The sequence below is a fragment of the Podarcis muralis genome, chromosome 8 (assembly GCF_964188315.1).
Source record: "Podarcis muralis chromosome 8, rPodMur119.hap1.1, whole genome shotgun sequence".
Taxonomy (NCBI): domain Eukaryota; kingdom Metazoa; phylum Chordata; class Lepidosauria; order Squamata; family Lacertidae; genus Podarcis; species Podarcis muralis.
Window position 1 is genome coordinate 73,415,369 of NC_135662.1, and position 21,619 is coordinate 73,436,987.

Below are 21,619 nucleotides of genomic sequence, written 5' to 3' on the forward strand. Positions count from 1 at the left end.
CGCACCCCGCCGCGGGGTTTCGAACCTTTCGATCGGCAAGCCCTAGACGCTGAGGCTTTTACCCACAGCGCCACCCGCGTCCCTTTTGAGTAACTACTTTTATGCAAATAAGATAGGTTGAGTGTGAATACAGGCCTCCCATTCTTTGAAACGACCTTAAAATAGTCATTGAGGAGGGTGAAACAGGCTCTGTTGACCCCATGGAGAACACCCATATTAGCAAGATCATTCCTATTGCATTAAATAGCCATTAATTACTTGTTAAGTCAATATCTCTTGGTACAGTGAACCACCCTGTTTTTATAGAGGGAGGTGAATGGCTATTAAATTCATTTCAATTTCAGGCTCAATTAGTTACTCTGCTCAATTGCCTGACAAACCAAACAAATGTATATTTTATTTAAATTAAAAATAGTCAACTTTCTTAAAATAATACTTACGCAAAGTTCATGAATGTCTCCCAAGCAATATAATTAAATGAGATGAGTTTTCTACTCCAATTTATGAATCAGGTTATTGCAGAAAAAAGAAAAAAAAGACCGACACCAACAGAGAAATGGTTTAGCTATTATTTGATACGTCTGTTAGATAGGGATAGATTATTGAATACATTTAGCAATTTCATCACATTAGTACAATGTAAATCAAGCTATAAATCCTAACAGTTTAAGATAACACACACACACAAAATAGCATTCATTTTAAGATCAGCGACTGTACTCAAAGTATTAGAGATATAAGATACCATGTTTTGTGCATGTGTTGATGGAGTGACTAAAAGTACAAGGGCCACGCATCAGTAATATAATGAAAATTCACTTAATAGGGCAATCTTTTATAGCGGGGTTAGGATTTAGCGGGTTTCTGGCAGAGCTGCAACCAGCTGAACACCCTCAGGACCAAAAAGTGAGAGACTTAGGTTGGATCCCAAGTCCATTCAGCTCAGTGTAGTGAATTGCCAACCTGTTTTAAGTTAAGCCAGCAAACAGGGTTGTGGTTTAGTCATTTAGTCGTGTCTGACTCTTTGTGACCCCATGGACCAGAGCACGCCAGGCACTCCTGCCTTCCACTGCCTCTCGCAGTTTAGTCAAACTCATGCTTCAAGAACACTATCCAACCATCTCATCCTCTGTCGTCCCCTTCTCCTTGTGCCCTCCATCTTTCCCAACATCAGGGTCTTTTCCAGGGAGTCTTCTCTTCTCATGAGGTAGCCAAAGTATTGGAGTCTCAGCTTCAGGATCTGTCCTTCCAGTGAGCACTCAGGGCTGATTTCCTTAAGAATGGATAAGTTTGATCTTCTTGCAGTCCATGGGACTCTCAAGAGTCTCCTCCAGTACCATAATTCAAAAGCATCAATTCTTCTCAATCAGCCTTCTTTATGGTCCAGCTCTCACTTCCATACATCACTACTGGGAAAACCATAGTTTTAACTATACGGAGCAAACAGGGTAGTGTAATTTAAACACTATTTTGAAAGCTTGCTTTTCCTCTGCCACGCTTAGGATCTGGTGTGCCTTATGTCGGCTTAATTCACACTGTGCTTTTTTTTCTGAGGGTACTCAAGTTTACGCAATACCGGCACCTTCTTTTTCCAAATGTTAAAAGTGTGTCAACTTCATGACGATGTTGATAATGACATTTATTTATTTATTCATTCATTTGTTTATTTGCCACCCATCTGACTGGGTTCCCCCAGCCACTCTGGGCAACATCCAACAAATTAAAACCCATTAAGACATCAAACCTTAAAACTTCTCTGAACATGGCTGCCTTCAGATGTCTTCTAAATGTCATATAGTTATCAATATCCTTCACATCTGATGGGAGGGTGTTCTACAGGGAGGGTGCCACTGCCGAGAAGGCCCTCTGCCTGGTCCCCTGTAATTTCTTGCAGTGAGGGAACCACCAGAAGGCTCTTGGAGCTGGATCTTAAATGAATGATGGGGGTGGAGACGCTCCTTCAGATATACAGGGCCAAAGCCTTTTAGGGCTTTAAAGGTCAGCACCAACACTTTGAATTGTTCTCAGAAACATACTGGCACGCTTTCTTCTAAAAAAAAGCCCCGACTATATTATAACACAAACCTATCAGTAGATTTTTAGAGTTCAATGAGAGCCAGTGTGGTGTAGTGGTTAAGAGCGGTAGTCTTGTAATCTGGGGAACTGGGTTCACGTCTCCGCTTCTCCACACGCAGCTGCTGAGAGACCTTGGGCTAGTCTCTCAACCCCAGTCACCTCACAGAGTGTTTGTTGTGGGAGAGGAAGGGATAGGAGAATGTTAGCCACTTTGAGACTCCTTTGGGTAGTGATAAAGCGGGATATCAAATCCAAACTCTTCTCTTCTTCTTCAATGGGACATGCTCCTGGATAAGTATAAGACTGTAGCATAAACTATTACAGGAATTGTATAGGTCATAGAAATCAGTTTTAGAATACAGAAAAAAGGGACTCAATCCTTTCCAAGTCACTATATCCTTATAGTCGAAATATCTGTAGCAGAATACAAAATGCAGAGAAAACATAGACAAGCCAATAGCTCTGATTTGCACACTCCGGCTTACCATTGTAGGTTAGGCAAAGTATTTGCTCTGCTGCTACTTCAAGACCTTTGATATCCATCTTTGTGCGGTGATAATCCAGATGATCACAGCTATTATGCATTCTTCGATTGAATGGACTAAGAGCACTCTGCTTTGGCAAATCCCATAAAGAAGACTACCGCTCTCCTTATTGACTTTAGCGCAGTGCTGTGGCAGGCAAAATGACAAAGGATAATCATTTTGAAGTCAATCCAGACAAAGCTCTTAATAAACAGTTTCTCAAAGGGAGCTACAGGCAGCTCGTTTTTATCACGCACATTCTCTATTAGTGTACTGCTGCGTGGGGTTTGTTATGCTCCTCTTAAACAAGAGGCTGTAAACTTTCAGTAATGAATCAAATGCTTCTGGTTGCTATCGGAAAGGAGGGTAATGGGTCTGAGTTGAAAACTGGTCACTTTCCCAGAATTTTTTTTTATTTTTGATGGAAGAAGGACAGAAATCTTAATTGCTTGCAGGTGGGGACGACGACCCTAGCTTTGGAAGTGTCATGCAATTCTTCCATTCCTTTTCCAGCAGTGTGGAGCAGTTTGGATCACATGGTCCAAAATCACAAGGTCACAAGATTTGAAAGGGCACCATAACCCTTTGAGATAGGGTGTGCTGAGAGGCAGTGACTGGCCCAAGGGTCACCCAGTGTGATTTGAACCCTGGTCTCCCAGGTCTGACATGCTAACCATTATACCATATTGTCTATTTAAGCTTGTAGAACCCATTCTCAGTAGTGGTATTCTTCCATTTTCTCACCATTTGGCAGAGCAAAGAGCTCATTTCCTCTCCTTGCTGACGTTCTGGGTTGATTTGAAAGGAGAAGGAAACTTCCTAAATGTTGAGAAGAAGAGTAAAGTAAGAGAGCACTGATTTCCATTCTACCCTGTATTGATTGCATACTGTACTGGTTTTCTGCTGCAGTTTGCCTTCCTCCAAAAACTATGCTACTCATTGCATTGTCCCAGACCTTCCAAGCATCCCTATTTTCCACAGGCAGTCCAAGATTTACAGAAGCCATCTGGTTTCTGCTTTGATCCCAGAATGTTCCACTTTTTATTAGGATGTCCCTATTTTCATAACAGAAAAGCTGGAGGGTATGGGGTTATGCACCCCCCAAGCCAAGGAGCTAAGTAACTTCATAACTTTAGAAGACTTCTAAAGGTTAGAAAAGTTTTTGGTTTTTTTTTAAAAAAAGTTTAATTGTTTATTATGTTTTTATATGTGTTGGAAGTCATCCAGAGTGTCTGGGGCAACCCAGTTGGATGGGTGGGGTATAAATTGTAACATTATTATTTTTATTATCAATTACAGAATAGGATCTCCCTTTTTTAATTGGAGAAATGTTGGAGGGTATGCTCCACTGTGGCAAAACTACATAATTTATGTAATTAATTACTTATGTAGTTATTATTACAAAGGTTGCACAGCACCCCTAATCTCTACTGAGTTGTAGCAGAATTTCAGGGGGCTCCAGGCACTTACCCAGGGTCAGGGGTGCCAACTTCAATAAAACATTGTGGGGGCCCAGGTAAGCCCTGCCCCCACATAATAAATCACATGACGCAGTACACACACACCTTTGAATGGCAATGTTCGTTGACTGGGGAGGTCCGCCCCCCTGAAATGTTTTATTGTGGGGTGTGAAGACCCCTCAGCCCCTAAGAGTTAGCTCAAATGGCCAGGGTCATGTTTCCGTTGGGAATCAAGTAGAAGTGGAGACCGTCATATCAGAGATATTGTTCATTAACACATATTTACACCTGAGTCTGCTCTGGAGAGCGTTCAGTGCGTTACATCTCAACAGCAGCTTGTCACCCAGCCATGCAGCACTAGATTTCCAAGGCATCCTGAGCATCTCCCAGCCTGCCAAGATGGCTCTGGCCTTCAGCTCCCATGTGGAGTTCTGTCCCATTCTTTTCTTCTACCCAAAAGCCCCTGCTCAAAACCTCAGTTTTAAGAGAACTCTTGTCTTGCTGTGGAGCCATCACATATGCTTGGCAACCTCCAGCTTCCTTGTCTGCTGCTGAATATCTCACCTTTTGTCAGGGTCATGAATCTTCTATGCTTCTTAAGGCTGAATTCAGGCCAGCCTTACCAGGCTAATCTGGTCTGTTAGCGTAGGCTAAGTGCAGGAATTTCTGTGTTTGGCACACCTTCATTCTAACTTTTGCTAATTCTACCAAAACCTATAACATCATTATGACATTCATTTCAAAGCAAAGGAAATCCAATGAAAGGGGAGGGATTAAATCAATTAGGTACCATTTATGGACTGAAAAGGGACGCAGGTGGCGCTGTGGGTTAAACTACAGAGCCTAGGACTTGCCGATCAGAAGGTCGGCGGTTCAAATCCCCGTGATGGGGTGAGCTCCCGTTGCTTGGTCCCTGTTCCTGCCAACCTAGCAGTTCAAAAGCATGTCAAAATGCAAGTAGATAAATAGGTACCACTCCGGCGGGAAGGTAAACGTCGTTTCCGTGTGCTGCTCTGGTTCGCCAGAAGCGGCTTAGTCATGCTGGCCACATGACCTGGAAGCTGTACGCCGGCTCCCTCGGCCAATAAAGCAAGATGAGCGCCGCAACCCCAGAGTCGTCTGTGACTGGACCTAATGGTCAGGGGTCCCTTTACCTTTACCTTTATGGACTGAAAAAAAATCTACAAAAGTGAATACCAATATTTTTGCCACATTGATTCATGTTCCAGATGGGATGGATAAGTGAACACCAGCAATTTCCATTTCTGTTTTTGTTGGAATTCTCTGACATCCCTAGGTGAGAATGCTGAAGGATGTGGAATTGAACCAATTGAAGAAGTAACCCTGTTGTCAGTAAACCACTTCTTTAGTTTTTCTGGGAGGTCTGGAGATAAAAAATAAGGTTCACTGAGGGATGAGGTAAGGTCCTTGAAAGGAAGGCAGCAATGGTTCTTTTCTACTTTGAATCCTTGTTGCAAATATTGAAAATGTTGCATTTTATTTCAGTATTTTATTTATGTTTGGATTCGAAACTCTTTACAGTCAGGGTGGTAACACACAGGGTGGGTAAAACATTGAAATAAAAAAAGTAAACAGGCCACAAGTGATGAGGTGGGGGGATGAGCTGCGAAAACAAAGCTGTCGCTCTGCTTGCAAAAGGACTGCACATTGTGGATCATATTTATTTACATGACTAAATTTTAGTGGTTTCATGAGAATGTAACTGTCATGGTCGCTGCCGCCCCCCCTCCATTTAAGCCTCAGCTTTGTAGTTTAGTATGGGTGCTGAGTATTCAGTCAACAGTCCTTATCCCATACCCTCCAAAATTTATCTGATGAAAATAGCGGCATTCCCATTCCATGATGATAATTTTAGTATTTATAACCCACACATCTTATTGGGTTGCCCCTGCACTCGGGGCAGCTTCCAACATACAGTGGTACCTCGAGTTACATACGCTTCAGGTTACATACGCTTCAGGTTACAGACTCTGCTAACCCAGAAATAGTACCTCAGGTTAAGAACTTTGCTTCAGGATGAGAACAGAAATCGCACGATGGCGGCGCAGCGGCAGCAGGAGGCCTCATTAGCTAAAGTGGAGCTTCAGGTTAAGAACAGTTTCAGGTTAAGAACGGACCTCCAGAATGAATTAAGTACTTAACCCGAGGTACCACTGTATATAAAAAACATAATAAAACATTAAACATTTTAAAAAATATTCCCTATACAGGATTGCCTTTAGATGGCTCGGGGGTTAGATAACTCCATACCCTCCAACATTTCTCCAATGAAAATAGGGAGATCCTAGGGAAAAGCGGGACATTCCAGGATCAAATCAGAAACCAGGACAGCTTCTCTAAATCGGGGGCGTCCCTGAAATATAGGGCCAATGGCGGGGTCTGTTTTCCCTCGTCATTGACTCACACTTTCTGCGGTTCTTTGAGGAGAAGGAATGCATTTTAAGTCTATTGTAAAGTTGTGTCCTTTGTGGCATGCAAAAGGGCTATGAACAGACGTTTTCCAGTTCCAAAATAAATGTCTGTTCTCCAAGAAGGATTTGAGGTTTTTTTTATAACTTATGCATTGGGATCAAAGGAGCAAGCCTTTATTCTGTGCAAATGCTTTCTGTTTCCTGACAAGTTGGAAGCAACAAAAAGTCAAGCAGCAGCTCTTTAGAAAGCCCCACCAGATGCTCTGCTTCTCTTGATGGCAGATTTTTTTTTTTTTGTATTTGTATTTTTATTTTTTTTTATCTTTGCATGCCATCTGATCCAGTTCAGGGAATGTCAACAATAACACCGCCACGAAACAGATGCCTTGGAGGCTGCCAGTATATAGTTCCACCTCGCCACACACACAAACAACTGTTTCTCAATGTGTCCCGTACACCCACAAGCTGAAATTAATCTGGAGTTCTGTTTAGAGTGTAATATCAGAATGAGACAGGTTACAGCCAGCTAACATACTTTATCTTTTACTCCTGTAGAAATCCGTTCTATTTAAATGGGTATTTATCATAATAACGGCCCTGCTAGATCAGACCGGAGGCCTATCTAGCCTAGCATAGATGCTGTGGACAAGGGACGTGGGTGGCGCTGTGGTCTGAACCACTGAGCCTCTTGGACTTGCCGATCAGAAGGTCAGAGGTTTGAATCCCTGCAACAGGGTGAGCTCCCGTTGCTCTGTCCCAGCTCCTGCCAACCTTAGCAGTTCGAAAGCCTGCCAGTGCAAGTAGATAACTAGGTATCGCTGTGCTGGGAAAGTAAATGGTATTTCTGTGTGCTCTGGTTTCCGTCACGGTGTTCCATTGTGCCAGAAGCGGTATAGTCCTGCTGGCCACATGACCCGGAAAGCTGTCTGTGGACAAACACTGGCTCCCTCAGCCTGAAAGCAAGTTGAGCGCCGCAACCTCACAGTTGCCTTTGACTGGACTTAACCATCCAGGGGTCCTTTACCTTGACCTTAGACGCCTGTGGAAAGCCTTCAAGCAAGACCTTCTGTGCTGGGGGAGCAAGCCCACTCCACAAAGTATTATCTCATAGCTGTGTTTCAAAGTGCTGAAATTGAGCAGGTATGCTCAGTTGTGGTGGACCTGCAAATATTCCAGAAAGGTAGAGGAGTTATATCACATGCCATAAACTGTAAAAGCTTTTGTGCTCTGAGAATTTTGGCATAGGAGGTGGTGATGTTCTGAGCAGCCTAATTCCATCACATTTCAGGTTTACTGACACTCATCCGGAGATCCATTCCATCCTGTTTTCTACAGGTTTTTGGTGTGTTTTTTTTAAGGAATGCACAAAATCTTGTACATACCCTCCAGCATTTCTCCGATGAAAATAGGGACACCCTATTTAATAATAATGATGATGATGATATTTACACTCCAACCATTTGACTGAATTGCCCCAGCCACTCTGTGTTGCTTCCAACATAAACATAATAAAACTATACAGGTCTGCCTTCAGATGTCTTCTAAAGGTTGTACAGTGGTACCTCCAGTTGCTAACAGGATCCGTTCCGGAGGCCTGGCTGCATCCCGATGAATTTGCAACTGGAGATGCTGCTTCTGTGCATGCGTGCAGCGACGTTTAGAGCTTCTGTGCATGTGCACGGTGCATAGAGTGCTTTTGCGCATGCGCACACAGCGAAACCAGGAAAAACGCTTCCGGGTTTGCTGCGTACGTATCCCGAAGGATACGTAATTGTAGGTGAATTCAACTAGAGGTACCACTGTATAGCTACTTTTCTCCTTGGCTTGGGGGGGGGGTGTCACATAACTCCATACCCTCCAACATTTCTCTGATGAAAATAGGGACATCTTAAGGAGAAGCAGGACATTCCAGGATCAAATCAGAAACCGGGATGGTTTCTGTAAATCCAGGACCGTCTCTGGAAAATACGGACATTTGGAGGTTCTGCTCATATGGTTGTATCCAGCGCTGTGTGAGCAGTTTTACTATGACTTCCACTTCCTATCCCCACCCCAAATCTTCTCCAGAGAGTGCCTCAATCCCATCCAAAGGTCTGCATTTACATGGCATGAATTTTAGTGCACACTTTAACTAAAATATCCACTTGCTAACATGAAATACAAACTTTTAAATGCATTCATATGTTAAACACACATTTTACATAAAACCTGTATTTTTGTCTGTGCTTTTTGTACACCTAAACTGCATAGCAAAATCTGGAGAAATACATTCCGTGACTTAGGTTTGTCTTCGGTTCGCAAGTGAGTTTTGGGAGTGTTGGATTGGATCAGTACTCTGTAGAAAGTGACGTGAATGAATTCCTCCCCTGTCTCTAATAGGAATTGGGAACAGTGTTAAGATCCTGGATTTTCAGGTCTGTTGTCTCCTCTGAAAGGAAGTCACAATGCTTAATTGTAAGTGTGGAAGGACAGGCTTCAGTAGATTAGTGGTATCACAAAGCACTCTTTTTGTACTTGGGGGTACTTCTTTATCATATAACACTACTGTACTTCATAGATGTATTTTTAAAACACAGAAGTGGCCTAACCATGGATGGGAATGTTGATAAAAAGGAAAGATTGGTGGTTAGAGGAGGAATACTGGTGCTATTAGGTAACAACTGAAGCGTGCGCCCCACAAGCGAATATCCCTCCATCCTACTTATAGCACTAGGCTAAAGGAGGAACCATATGCCAGGCCTGCTACTTTCCTACCACGGGATAGTAGTAAAATTATGAATAAAAACTGTTATTTACTAGTTTATGCTCCTTCTGGTGCAATTCAGCTGAACTGTGTTGAAAAATGATCGAGATATTATCTCCCCCCGCCCTAGCTAAAGGTGTTCGATGCTCTGGCATTAACCTAGCGCAGAGAATATATTTTTGACAACCATTATATTAAAAGCCTGGGTTCTGCATGTAAAAGGCTGCAGTGATGTGATGCCGATGACAACATACAATTGTGTGTTCTTCCTTTTCATTTACTGCCTTCTTTCTTATTTTCTTCTTCATCTTTGTCCTACTGTGATTTTCATACTGATAGATACAATAAACTTTCTGATTCTGAAGTCCTGCTTGGTATGTCTGATGTGCTCATTCAGAACCTCATCTCCTGAAATCAACAGCTTTTTCAAGCTGACTACTTGATCCAAGCCAGTTATTGTTAAGATGCCACAAAACTATGATAAAGTCATGAAACAAATTCAAAGTAAGGGCAATATTTCATGGCCTTTCCCCCCTGTTTTGAGCCCCTTCACCCCAAAATAATTGAAATGAGGTGCACTTTACATTGCTAGCATTTTTATTTTTATTATTTTGTGAATCCACCTTAAGGTCAGCCTTTATACACACATGTTTGCTGGCCTCTAGGTAGAGGTTACTCTGTCCCACTAGCAAAAGTGGTATTCACATCATTGAGAAGCATATTTCCTTGTCTTCTGCTGTAGGGTATGTTCTTCTGGACACATATTTTTTCAACTAGACATGATGTTCCTTAGCTGTGGATTTGGAAATAATGGGGAGAGTTTACATAGTGGAGGCAGGACCTTTCCATTTTGCCTTTTAGGCAATGAAATGGGACAGGTGGTAGTGGTTAGAATAGTGGCACTGATCACAGGAGGACCAGATTCATCCATGAAATTAAGAGTGGTTTTGGAACATTAACATTGCATTTGCAGAAGTGACAACTGTGTCACAATCCCTGTGTTTATATCAAGCACATTAGAAGTTCTCTTGGTACCTCATGCATTTCCCCTTACAGGAAATGTGCAAACCCATTTGAAGTCAAGTACAGGAAGTGTCATTAAGCTAGACGTCCTGTATCTGTACATAGCATTAACTCCAACCTGAGGCTTCCTTCTCCAAGATATCAACACAAGAAGTGCAACTGACAATTCCTGGACTAGCATATATCACTGAAATCCAAACCCACACTGATTGGATGGCTATGGACAGGCTGGTGTCTCGCAGTCTAATCAACCTCAGAAGAACACAGAGGCTAATTGAGATAAGAATTATAAAATAATCTGCATGTTGTTATTTGTAATAATTTCTATAAACAGAGTTAGGTACACTTAAAGATCCCAAAGGGTTTGTGCAATGTTCCTGACCAATGTTCCTCAGAAATAGCAACTTTCCCATTTGATGTCATTAGAGATTGAAATGATTTTTGGATTAATATTTAAAATGAAAAAGCTACCGTTCTTCCATCCATGAATTTCTCTTATTAATTACTTTGACCTTTTCTCTCTTTTTCTGTTAAGCTTCATTCTGACTTGGACAAGGGAGTGGGAAGTGTTAAGTACACGTTATCAGGAGATGGCGCTGGTACAGTGTTTACCATTGACGAGACCACAGGGGACATTCATGCCATAAAGAGCCTTGACCGCGAAGAGAAGCCTTTCTACACCCTCCGTGCTCAAGCAGTGGACATCGATACGAGGAAGCCACTGGAGCCCGAATCAGAGTTCATCATCAAAGTGCAGGACATTAATGATAATGAACCAAAATTTCTCGATGGGCCTTACGTTGCCAGTGTCCCTGAAATGTCTCCAGTAGGTAAGTCTGCCTCTTCTTCTTCCTTCCTCTTCTTTAAAGGAACTCTTCTTACCTAACCTGCATGCTTTAGCCTCATTTGTTCTGGAAATGAACCTGGCAAAACAACAACAAACAAACCTATGGTCACGTAAAGCATCCTCAATAAACAAACGAGACGTAACCGGCTGTGTTCTTAGATAAATAAGGTATACTATTCATAGTATCAAATTGTAAATTTCAATAGAAGTAACTCATACAGTTCGAGAAACGAACAAAGCAGAAGACCCAGTGGATCAGATCAGTCTCTAGTCAGTTCATGCATAAGGTCCATCTGTGTAATGGTGTCCGTTCCACCTGTCTGTTCATAAAGTCCAAACCATCCACATGAAAGGTTGTTACAGTTCCACAAAATCCTTTCACAGAGTCTAAGACAAGGATTTCCGGAATATTGGCCTTGTTTCGCCGTCCTGGGCTTCATCAGTAGTTAAAGCTCTAAGTAATGCAAATAAATACAATATCATGATCTCACACGCTTTACAGCAATAATAATATAAAACCATAAATAACTGTACATACCATATGTGATATTACAGGACAGTGGATCTTATGGCATGGTAGTAGCTGCGGTAAGCAGCAACTTTCACAAAGTAGGGTTATATGGAAAAGCACAATATTGAGAGCCAGTGTGGTGTAGTGGTTAAGAGTGGTAGTCTCGTAATCTGGGGAACCGGGTTCGCGTCCTGGTAGGAATTTTGTCCATCTGGCTGATTGGCTGGGCCATTTGGTTTTTGCCTACTGCGTAGCAAATCGTCACAACTTGTAAGGTTGTGGTTAGGCATTGGTTATAAATTGGTGGAGGAGGGGTTAGGATAGGCTGGGCCTGCCCCTCCATGGTTGCTGCGGAAAGGGAATTCCGTTAAAGGAATCCTGGGGCTTGCCATCTTTTCGTCCAATCCCTGGAATGGGACTAGGGCCGGCAAGCCTTCAGGGAGCATGCGGATGAGAATTGAGGGTCTGTGACTCAGCTCCATTTCTCCCCGACTTGCTTTCCCCCGCACTGTCTTTCGGTGGTGCCCGGAAGTCAGTTCTGTCCCCAGACGGGGGGACAGATAGTCTTAACCAATGCCTAAACAACCACTCACGGTTTTGTATTGAAATAAAGTTGTGGCCAAAATTATGCCAAAAACCTTAAACAAAAATTAAGTGTGCATTGTGAGTTATTTGGGGGGTGGCTTGGGGACCTCGACACGCAAATATCATTATCAAAGAATTAATGTATCAGAAAACTAAATACTGGACGGCAAAGTCTTACATTAGCAATACCAACAATTTCTAAGCAACAAACATTAGCTTTTCTGCTAATGTAAGACTTTGCTGTCCGGTATTTAGTATTCTGATACATGAATTATTCGATAATGATATTCTTTCGCCTCCGGGTGATCTTGCAGCTGAAACAAATAATGTGTCATAACTGTATGATTTTTTGGTAAGCTAAGAAAAATAACATCTTTTTTATAAATTCTCAAAATGAAACGGTTGTTTTCATCTAAGATTTCCTCTTCCTGCCATTCATTTTGTCTCCTAAATTGCTTTAAAAGCATTCTTTAAGGATGTAGACTGGCCCACTTTCTACCTCAGCTTCCTTTCTAAAACCCAATCTCTTACTGAGCATCCTCTTCGGACCACATATAGATATTCTGTCGGTGTTGGCATTCATGACCTCTGCTGTTCAAGGTTGAGTATTAAATTAGTTCTGTGTAGTAGCTACTCAAAGAGCATAGACCTGTGTAGGAACTGTTTGAGACATCGTACCGTACTGGATAATGGATGTACACCTCTGGTTTGAGTACACTTGAGCAAGTGAGACAAATATTCTACATCACCACCATTTTAAGATATCAACAGCAATTACTTGCTGCAGACATGGCAGTGGGAGGCCCGAGGAGTATATGCAATTGGTTGCTCCTGCTTGTGTATCTGTGGCCATCTCCTTCACTCGCTTAGCAATAATAATAATAATAATTTTTATTTATACCCTGCCCATCTGGCTGGGTTTCCCCAGCCACTCTGGGCAACTCCCAGCAGAATATTAAAAACATGATAAAACATCAAACATTAAAAACTTCCCTAAACAAGGCTGCCTTCAAATATCTTCTAAAAGTCAGATAGTTGTTTATTTCCTTGACATCTGGTGGGAGGGCTTTCCACAGGGCGGGCACCACTACCGAAAAGGCCCTCTTCCTGGTTCCCTGTAACCTTGCTTCTCACAGTGAGGGAACCACCAGAAGGCCCTCAGCGCTGGACCTCAGTGTCTGGGCTGAACGATGGGGGTGGAGACGCTCCTTCACGTATACTGGGCCAAGACCGTTTAGCAAGGTGTTATGAAAGGTGTTTAATACTTGGTTATTAAGGGGTTTGTAGGTTTGTTTTGGAATGTGTTCCTTCCCTGAAACATTCTTAATTATTCACAATGGCCACAATCCGACCCCCTCTACTTGCAAAATGTGCAGCACCCCAACGATTTGTTCATCTCACCCAGTACAGTATTGTCTTTTGGTTTGGGGAATGTCTCTCCAGGTTCTCAGCCAGAGGGCTACCTTATCCCTTTAATGAATGAACTCAGGAGCTTCTGCTTGTTAACCTAGTGCTCTGCATTACTGAGCTATGATCCTAATGTGCCAGGTTCATTTGCTTTCCTCTTTGCCTCCTCTCTCCTCTGTTGCCTGGACACTGAGACCTTGCTCCTTCCCTGGGTGCATCTGACAGCTGAGGCCTCTAATGATAGACTACTCTTATCAAGATTAGAAATAGCTTTCAGCATGAGACTATGGTATTGAATGATATTGAACGTGCATGGATACTATCAGTGCCTTGCAGCAGAATTTGGGTGGGGAGAAGGAGATCTGCCCCTCCCTTTTCGTCCTTCACAGTCTAGTTTTCTGCACTCTCTGCCTTGCTATCTATGTTTACAGGGGTTGAGTCATAGTCCATGCTGTTTCCTGTTGACCCCATAATTATATTTTGCTTCAAGTTACAAATCTTATTTATTTAGATTATTTCTATGCATGCTTGCTGGCTAAGCCAGAAAGAAAATAGAATCCCCTGCAATTCTTTCCACACTTATGCTTAACAAGTGTGACCTCTATATTAGTACATCAGAACATCTGTTTATAGTGTTTCAAAGAGCAAGAGCAGGTTGCAAGTTTTAAAATGCATGCCAATAAAATGAATAAAGAAATGCACTGGCAATTTGTCCTGTCAGAGTTGTATACAACTGACAAAGCATCTGCTTAATGCACCTTGCTAACTGTTTTGTCGCTGTAAATTCTTCCCCAACCATAACAAATGATTTTGTTTTTTAAATAATAATAATAATAATAATAATAATAATAATAATAATGTTTAAGATATTGTGTGATTCTACCAGCTTTTTAAATGTTGGTTGGCAGCTTGGTTTGGGTTATACAGTATGTTGTTGTTGTTTAGTTGTTTAGTTGTGTCCAGCTCTTCGTGACCCCATGGACCAGAGCATGCCAGGCACTCCTATCTTCCACTGACTCTGCAGTTTGGTCAAACTCATCTTCATAGCTTCAAGAACATTGTCCAACCATCTCGTCCTCTGTCGTCCCCTTCTCCTTGTGCCCTCAATTTTCCCCCACATCCGGGTCTTTTCCAGGGAGTCTTCTCTTCTCATGAGGTGGCCAAAGTATTGGAGCCTCAACTTCACGATCTGTCCTTCCAGTGAGCACTCAGGGCTGATTTCCTTAAGAATGGATACGTTTGATCTTCTTGCAGTCCATGGGACTCTCAAGAGTCTCCTCCAGCACCATAATTCAAAAGCATCAATTCTCCGGCGATCAGCCTTCTTTATGGTCCAGCTCTCACTTCCATACATCACTACTGGGAAAACCATAGCTTTAATTATACAGACCTTTGTCGGCAAGGTGATGTCTCTGCTTTTTAAGATGCTGTCTAGGTTTGTCATTGCTGTTCTCCCAATAAGCAGTGGTCTTTTAATTTCGTGACTGCTGTCACCATATGCAGTGATCATGGAACCCAAGAAATTAAAATCTCTCACTGCCTCCATTTCTCCCCCTTCTATTTGCCAGGAGGTGATGGGCCCAGTGGCCATGATCTTCATTTTTTTTATGTTGAGCTTCAAACCATATTTTGCGCTCTCCTCTTACACCCTCATTAAAAGGTTCTTTAATTCCTCCTCACTTTCCAAACAGAAAAAAGTGTTTATTAACAGAGTAGCAAAAGTGGAGCTAATTACAAAGGATGGCATAGAATTCAGCAGATTAATATGAAGCTTTCTAAACAGAAGCCTAGCAGAATGAAGAGTAAATGATAGCAGGACCAGAACTAGGTGCCTTGGTAACTGGGGCAAACAACCTGACATTTGCCCTGAAGTTAACCCCATATTTTGTGTAATAAAATGATAAACAAACAAGTATTGATCACTTAAATATTTAGTTTGATTGTGATAATGTTAGGGTAGCTATTAAATCAGGAACATGGATAAAACCCTATAATATTCTAATGTTTACTGCAACATTGTGTCTGTTCCCAAACTGAAGTATCAAGAATAGAAGATACAGGAGGCTTAGTTTAGTCAGAATGGAATATACACTTTGAGAGTTAGCGCTAAATACATTACTTCTGGTATATGAATTAACATAGCTGCTAGTCGGCTGTGAAAATTTGTGTCCTGAACTTTTTAGACTCGTCTACCCATGTACTATCTGAAACCAAAGGAGTGCATTGGTTGCCAAATATGACACATACACACACCAGTTCTTCCACCCCACTATATTGATAATGGGTTTTGCAGAATTTCCACCTTGTGAACGGATTTCCTTCCCTATTTTTTGGATGGAAGCTGGTTTGAGGGAAAGTGCATCAAACAGCAGCATTTCTCATGAAACTACAGGATACTTACGGATTGAAATGTCATGTGCTCTGGGCTTCAAACACCAGCGCTGGGAGCGCACTGGAGCTGGAATCAATAATAATGTGTGCAAAGCTTCTGTACCACTAAGTGGATCTAAACCTGAAGTGTATTTTTAAATGGATTACTTCGCCTAGTCGCCCAAACGGCTGTAAACATTAACTATATTTTATAGGAAATGACTTTTTTTTCCTGGCTACCGACTGAGTGGCTATGAGCATTATTTTCCCTTTCCAGCTGCTGAGCTATTTTTCTCCTATTAGCTCGGATCTATTTATATTTCTCACATCAGAAAGTAAGCAAAGGTTGCCATCACCGAAGCAGCTCTCGCTTTATGACAAGCAATAATGTCCCAGTCGTCGAACTCTCATAAAGACATTGGAGATAATGAGAGCAAGCTGAGATTTAAACGGATTATAATGGATATTTGGCACATGCCCCGACTGCTTTATCTTAGAGCACTCCATTCCCCTCTCCTCCCTTTCCTGCTTTGGAGTGTATTATACTCTGTTTTGTGTGTGAGGAGGGGCACGAGATCCCCTGTGCAACAGGGCAAGCCAGTTCTAAAGACCAGACACTGATGGATTGCAGGAGTCAGTCAAAGGATCAGCAGCCTTGGAGGGCGAAAAGCAGGGAAGACTTAAGGATGCTAAGCAAGTGGGAATCAGCAAACCAAACATGATTAACGACTGCAATTCTATGTACAGAAATATCCACAATAAAGCAGATAGTACCAAACCCCAGAAAGTGTCAGAGTGATAACAAAGTGAACATTAGGGGCTTGATTAATGAGAGAGTAGAGGGGGGAAATTACTGATGGTAGATATTGTAAAAAGGGAAAACACACCTCTGGTTGCCACATGGATTTGTTTCTTTTCTTGTTTTGGTTGCCGTGATTTTGCCTCTGCCTCTTGGACAAAGCCAGCCTGGACTCAAAAGATCTAGGGCAGGCCAAAGATGTTGCAGTATTGGTGCCTTCAGGGAAGAGTGGGATAAAGGTGGGGTCTAGGAATATAGGAGAGGCTGAGACCCATACTTTCACTTGGCCCATATTTTTTTTCATATTATGTACGGATTAATTCCCACTGGTCCAGAACACATAGTCTAAGATCCCTGTGGAGTTCTCCTTCACATACCTGGAACCAGAAGATCATATTTATGTCCTGATCACATTCCATGCATCTTAGTCTTGCCATTATGTCAGTTTTAGGCCCTACCTACACAATACATTTTAAGCAGCAGCATCCCACTTTAAACCGCTATGGCTTCACCCAAATAATCTTGGGAACATGTACTTTGTTAAGGGTGCTGAGAGTTGTTAGGCAACCCAATTCCCTTCAAAGACCTACAATTCCCAGAGTTCCCTGGGAAGAAGGCTCAGTTGTCAGTCTGAAAATTGCAGCTCCAAGGTTAGATCTGGATATATGAGCCACTGGTCATCTGGCCCTACTTTACAATATTAAACAAATACATACTGATAATCATTTTCATCCATCAAATGAATATATACAAGAACATCTGCTATTGCTCCTGGACACTCTCTCTCTCTCTCTCTCTCTCTCTCTCTCTCTCTCTCTCTCTCATCAGAGCATCTATCCAGGAACATAAAAAAATCTATCAATCATATGTACGGTTAGGTGAATCTATTTCAGTTTCTCTCTATATCTCATTTTTCCATTCTTAAGTTCAGATCTCCACACTTCTGTGTCAGTTTGAGGTGACAGACCTCAAGAAAATTTGTTAGCATTTTAGTGTGCATTTCCCCCATTACACACATTTTTGTACACAGTTTTCTATGCAGTTTTTGGCCACTATATGTATATTTACATGCAATTACCACTAAAGTAGGGACGCAGGTGGCGCTGTGGGTTAAACCACAGAGCCTAGGACTTGCTGATCAGAAGGCCAGTGGTTCAAATCTTGAATCCTCGTGACGAGATGAGCTCCCGTTGCTCAGTCCCTGCTCCTGCCAACCTAGCAGTTTGAAAGCAAGTCAAAGTGCAAGTATATAAATAGGTACCACTCCAGCAGGAAGGTAAACAGCATTTCCGTGCGCTGCTCTGGTTTACCAGAAGTGGCTTAGTCATGCTGGCCACATGACCCGGAAGCTGTATGCTAGCTTCCTTGTCCAATAAAGCGAGATGAGCACCGCAACCCCAGAGTCGGCCACTACTGGTCCTAATGGTCAGGGGTCCCTTTACCTTTACCTTTACCACTAAAGTAATGCATTTTATTTTCACTGGTATATATGCATTTATTTCCCCTTAGTTAATGGATTTGTGGTGGGAGAACTTAACTGATAGACGTGCATGTTTCCGCTGTGGTTCAGTTTGCATCTTCCTTTGGGACAAACAAACATTCTTGTGTCTCAGATTCATGCACACAGTGAAAGTCGAAACAGATGTCAGTGGCTTCTCTTTCCATCCTGAAGAGCTTGAAGGCCTGAGCTTAGACATCAAGCTGGTTTAGAAACTACTTGAACAGTTTGGTAGCTACTTCTCTGTGGCTTTCTCTACCAATTTGGTAACACCAAATTTCAGTAATCACAGAGGGCAAGCAAATCATTCAGTGCCACAACTCTCACACAGGTCAGCATCACTGACATGCTCATTTTGTCTCACTGTAAACAAAGATAGATCCAGCCCTGCTCCTTATTGCCTTCATGGCAGTTCCATTGCATTCTTATCAACCCTTTTTTCTCCATGCAAAGGTTCTGTGCTTTTGAAAATGCCTGTTGCTGATTCTCAAGGCTGGGCATTTGAACGCAACAGGAAAAAGCTTGTCTGCAAACACTCTGTTTCCCAGTGCTTAGTCCTATGAGAGGTATTAAAGACACCATAGCTAGAATTAGGCAACTTGCTTACTCCCTCTTTGGTTCAGTGACTCCAGAGTCATCCGCTTTCCCTTGTGATTTCCACTCTATGTCCCCTCATGCCTGAAAGCGAACCAGACAGTTTTCAGCAGATGCTCTGTCATAGCTCTTGCATGTAGTTCTCTCTCTCTATATATATATAATACTCCATTCACAGCTTTTTAGTCCTGAACCAACAATAATCACTGAACATAATCCAGCGAGACAAAACACCTTGCTTTGCAAATAATAGATGATCTAGCTGCTCACCCATCTGCTGCTATTAAAGCAGCAGGAGGAACATTGCCTTCTACATGTTGTAAAGAAGAGGGGGGGACCCACTCTTCCAAATCAAGTGGAGAAAATGCATGGAGGATGATAACATGGTAAATCTTGACCATCTGGTGCTGGGGAAATGTTGTGACTATGCATTTGCAGGGAGGGGGATTTGTAGAGGTTTTAAAAATGCAATAAAATTACTGGGGTCATAAGGTAGGTATATTGGATGTTTTCAGCACATTGGGAGCTAAGCTGTATTGAAGCACACACGAGTTCTAAGGCTGCAAATAACATTGTCAGGTGCAGAGTAAGCTGATGAATAATTTGAAATCGCAGAGGAATGAGGATTGTCTAAGGAAGGGGTGGAGGACCTCAGTCCTGAGGGCTGAATGCAGCTTCCCTATCAGATCTTTAGGACTCTCCCCAGGCCCTTCTTTCTCCTCAGGCTGCACCCTACTGACCCACACAATGGCCCTGCTCCATGCCTTCTTTTGCCTAACTGGAATGGTCTCTTTAACTATAACAACACCTGGATGGAGAGATGTGTGTGTCTTTAGTAACCTTTGGCTTTTGTGTGATTGGGATATAGCCTACCACCAGGGGGAGCCAGCTCCAGAGACCTGTGCCATCTTTCTCCCCCCTATTTTGGGGGGCAGGGGCCGACCCCCTCTTCATGTTCATAAAACATGGAGGAGAAGTGCAGAGCCGACCATGGCGTGTTTCCAGTGACAGCCTCCTTCTCCTCCTGCCATGGAGGAGAAGGATGCTCAAAACAGCTTCGTGCCAGTGGCAGTGTCAATAAGAGGCAGCGGAGCTGCTGGCCATGCAAGCCACACAGCTGCCATGTTCAGCCAGGGCTGTCTTAATCATATGCAGTGCCGGGGTGCAAAGATCCACCCGGTGCCCCCCGGTGCCCAGTCCCAGGTGTGCAGGAGGGCGGAGCCGGCCGGCCACCTCAGCATCTCACTGGCTCAGTCGTCCCTGAACTCATGGCGCAGAGCAGCAGAAGAGCCTGCTACGGCACTCCGATGAGAGCCCGGCGGCCTGGTGCCCCGCACCCCTAGTGCCTATGGGTAAGACGGCCCTGTGTTCAGCTCTGTGTCCTGATGCATGAGGTTGGGACGTCCTGATGTTATGTGCATGGGGTTCCCCTCCCCCCATCACCATCTCAAGCTAGCGCCTCGGGCTGCCACACAAATATCAGAGTCACACCCATTGCTCCACCCAGTTTATCCTGTGATTATACTATGGATGCAGGGGAATTCCAACAAAAAAACAAGAGCAGAAATTGTCAGGGGGTTATTAGACTGGCAAGGTAGTGTTGAGGCATTGCTGGGGAAAGATGTCTGTGAAGGTATTGGCTCTGTTTTTACATGTAGTGGTGTTATTGGGTCTGCTTTAGAGGGCTTCCTGCCTGCTAACCTCAAGTTCAGTGATCGTATTCCTCCTAGCACCAGGCTCAGAGTCATCTAGGTATTGACACTGTAGCCTCTGACTCAGTGTCCTGGCTGTTGCTAGACAAGGTTAACTCAGTCTCCAGCATCCATCGGTGCTGTGTGATTCTGGCATACCCCCTTTCCCATCTCAAAGGCAAGGTAGGGGTACCCATTTACATTCCTGGCGTCCTCAAATTTAGTAAACCATATATTAGCATGGTCAAAGTCATTACTAGATATGAACTGTCCTTGCTAATAGAGGAGTGAAAAACTTATCCCAGGTAGAATGGTAAAAGTGTTAAACTGTGTCAGTGTTTCCTAAGCTGTCAAAGTCCTGGCTAACAATTAGTACGACTAGATGCCAAAGAGAACACTGGTGTTTTGGGATATATTGATTAAGTGTTTTCCATTTACATTTTGCTTGCACTCAGTCCTACATCCATTCTTTCCCGTTTTTGTTGATTTCTTTTTAAAAAAGAAAACACACACAAAATACATTTCAGATGCATGACTTTTGCATGCATTCTTACACTAAAACATACTATTTTGTATTTTTCCTGAAATAGGCATTTTTTGTGCACATTCTTCAAACTGAAACTATATCACAGTTTTCAGAAAATGTGTTATCTGGTTGATCCACATGTACATAAGTCTGAGAATGGCATGTTGAGTTTGTTCGCTTTAGAAATGTGAATGATTTTCGCCTCTGTTCCTACTTGGACTGCTGGTAGTTGTACGGAGGACAGAATTTTGGCAGCTGCAGCCTCTGTTCATGACAGCAAGCTGCTTCTGCCAGATCTTCTCTTCTATACAACAAGTAAAGGGACAGGAACCATATCCCTATCAGAATATGGTCATGCGACTTTTCGCAATGTATATTTTAGATATCTTTCTCTCAGTGTGGAGAAGAATTGGCTCACAGCTGGACAAATGGGAGGGAGGAGATTCCTAGCAATTCAAAAGCCAGATCATCAGTGGCCTATGGCTTAATCTATATGACATGTCACATAACTAGCTGAACACAACCTGCCAGCC

At 42.8% G+C, this 21,619-nt stretch overlaps 1 protein-coding gene across 2 annotated transcripts in view; it reads left to right on the forward strand.

Moving 5' to 3' along the window:
• CDH12 (cadherin 12) overlaps nucleotides 1-21,619 on the forward strand; it is a 688,633-nt gene that overhangs the window by 568,591 nt on the left and 98,423 nt on the right. For both annotated transcript variants that reach the window (XM_077933347.1, XM_077933348.1), the window contains one exon: nucleotides 10,794-11,088. In XM_077933347.1, the coding sequence (XP_077789473.1) occupies nucleotides 10,794-11,088 (295 nt within the window). The remainder of the gene's footprint in view (nucleotides 1-10,793; nucleotides 11,089-21,619) is intronic.